Source organism: Chaetura pelagica, unplaced genomic scaffold (genome assembly GCF_000747805.2).
Source record: "Chaetura pelagica isolate M959 unplaced genomic scaffold, ChaPel_1.0 scaffold552, whole genome shotgun sequence".
NCBI classification, from domain to species: Eukaryota; Metazoa; Chordata; class Aves; order Apodiformes; family Apodidae; genus Chaetura; species Chaetura pelagica.
The window spans coordinates 1,033-3,832 of NW_009952361.1; the positions used below are offsets into that span (position 1 = coordinate 1,033).

At 46.6% G+C, this 2,800-nt stretch overlaps 1 protein-coding gene across 1 annotated transcript; it reads left to right on the top strand.

The window, feature by feature from the left end:
* Positions 1 to 234: 234 nt before the first annotated feature.
* Positions 235 to 1,130, top strand: LOC104397881 (UPF0729 protein C18orf32 homolog). The gene is made up of 2 exons (XM_010007893.1): positions 235 to 462; positions 1,056 to 1,130. Exons 1-2 carry the CDS (start codon positions 235 to 237, stop codon positions 1,128 to 1,130), a joined length of 303 nt encoding a protein of 100 aa, XP_010006195.1.
* The last annotated feature ends 1,670 nt before the right edge of the window (positions 1,131 to 2,800 follow it).

A 2,800-nucleotide genomic window follows, 5' to 3' on the forward strand; every position in this document is an offset into this window, starting at 1 on the left:
AGATGCTGGGAGGGCTGGAGCAGCTCTGCTCTGGAGCCAGGCTGGGAGAGTTGGGGTGTTCAGCCTGGAGAAGGCCAACCTGCCCTTCAGCACTTCCAGGGATGGGGCTCCCACGGCTTCCTTACTGATTATTGCAGACACTTTTCTTTTCTCATGGTTTCCAAACAATGTCATCCTGAGTCGTAGGCTTTTTTTTTCTCCCTCTCCAGCTTTGCCACAGAAGAAGAGGAAGCCATGGTGTGCATTCCCTGTATTGTCATCCCTGTTCTCCTCTGGGTGTACAAGAAGTTCCTGGAGCCCTACATCTACCCCGTCATCGCGCCCTTCATCAAGCGGGTTTGGCCCAAGAAAGCTGTGGAAGAAAGAACAACCACAGGAGGAGGCCAAGGAGCCAGCACTGGAAATCCACGGGCACCTGCAGGCACCAAAAGAGATCAGGAGGATGAGTTGGGAATTTACAGAGTAAGATAAATTATAGATTTAATTCATGAGGGAAAAGTCTTGGATAAATTGCCCAGTGGACACTTGGGGAGGGCACCACACGAGAGTGAAAAATTGGGTGTTGTACAGACCTTTTTGTGGGTGGTACCTTAGGAAAGGGAGTTATTCTGGGCCAGGTCAAAGTAGTGGCTTCAAGACAGCTTCTGGTAGGGCTGGGAGGAACAGGAGCTGCACCCAATCGTGGGAACATTGGAGTGAATTTCTGATTGTCTGGCCCTGAGTGGCTGTTCTTCCAGAGAAGGAAGAAGCCCAGCAAGGGGCACAGCACAGCAGGTGGCTCAAAGCTCTGCCACTCATGATGGGGTGACAACCTTCTAGCTCTGCAGATCATGCATCTGCTGCTCTTCTCTTCAGAAAACAAAGCCAAGATGTCCATGTTGGTTCTGCCTTCATTCCTCCCTCCCAGAGCTGGAATTAGAGGCACCACCACTTGGGTTCTTCCTGCAGGTTCCTCCACAGGCTTTGCTTCCAAAAGTCATTCCCTTCACCACTTCTTCTGGGGTTGGGTCTTTTTTCCTTGCCATCCCATTAATCGTGGTGTCTTTTCTTTCCAGTTTGAAAGCAATGGTGTGGCCAATGGAATCATTGCTGGGAGATCCACGGAGGCTTCCGACAAGAAAATGGATTAAAGGAATCAATCCCTAAGGATTCCCCTGGTGTCTGCCATGAACTGGTGATACTTCTCTCACTTGGGAGACTTTCTTTTTCTTTGCACATTTTAGCTGAATCAAACCCCTCGTCCCTAACAGGAGAAAAAAGGTCACTTGAGCCACTCAAATGGCAGCCAGCACAGTTGTTCATTTATTCCTTTTCCCCACTGGAATTACTTCCCATCCAGGAATCTGTTTGGTGTGATTAGGAATTAGGTTCAATAATTTAAGAATAAACAGGGAGGTAAATGTATTTTAGCATCACTAACTGCTAGTGCAGCACTCAAGGCTTGCACCTTAAAACCTGTTGCTGTTGTTGACCTGGCTGAAGAACCATGAATTGCACTGTGGCAAGATCAACATCCTGGTTCAATTATGAAAAAGAGAGATTTATTCTTTGTATTTTCATGTCAAATCCATCGATCTTAATGCTGTGGTCAAAATTATTAAAAGCAGAGTCTGGATTTGAGATGTAATCTTGTTTTTTCCCTAATATCTTTTCCCTCTCCTCCAGAGGAGCAGCAGGACCATCATTGTTGCTTTCTATTTTTCTTTTGCTTTAAAATGGTGCAGATCAGTTTAAGGAGAAAAAAAACAACACCTAAAAACCCAAGTAAAATCTCTTTAAAGTGCTTGTGGAATTAGGATTATAATAAAGCAGGATTTGATTTATGAAGAAGTTGCTTCGTAGAATTGTTTGTAGGCTTCTGAGCTAGAAATATTTTGAGTGGTAACAAGATCTTTGAAAACCTGTAGACAGGCAGAAGAGGGTGATAAAACTCCTGATGCATTGATAAGAATATGGCCTCAGCAATTCTGAAGTTTCCTCCTCTATGGAAGGTGCATCTGGTGCATCCCAGCGTGGCACTGTGGTTGGGAAGCATCTGAGGTGTCCCTGTGCTGAGGAGGGAATCAAATTTGTCTTCTCTGCCAAACCAATTTCTCTTGAAATTCAGATCAAAACCATTCCAGTCATCTTGGGTTGCTCTTTCCCAGTTCCCAGAAGTCCTGCCTAAGGAATGACTGCCTGAAAAGGTGTTTCTTTTTGTATATGCAGCCCTTTAAGCTGGAAAATTATCTGCAGTGTTGGCAGCTGGATATTGGTTGTTGCTACAACCAGTACTGTATAGAATCCCAGACTGGCTTGTGTTGGAAGGAACCATAAAGATCATCCAGTTCCAACCCCCTACAAGGGCAGGAACACCTCCCACCAGCCCAGACTGTTCCAAGCCACATCCAACCTGCCCTTCAACACTTCCAGGGATGGGGCAGCCACAGCTTCCCTGGGCAACCTGGGCCAGGGTCTCACCACCCTCACACCAAAGAATTTCCTCCTCATGTCTCACCTCAATCTCCCCTCTTGCAGTTTTGATTCATCCTCATCCCATCCCTCCCTGCCCTTGTCCCAAGCCCCTCCCCAGCTTTCCTGGAGCCCCTTCAGGCTCTGGAAGCTGCTCTAAGGTCTCCCTGGAGCCTTCTCTTCTCCAGGCTTCCATAATGAGTCGAATCACAGAAAACTCCCTGGAAGAGTTTACCTGTTAATTGTTCTCTTAATGAGCTAGTATGTTAGGAGGTGAATTTGCTATTGCTGTTCAATCGGCTCTTGCATGATCCTTGGAATGTGGTCCCCCTCTGATCAGTGGATCACA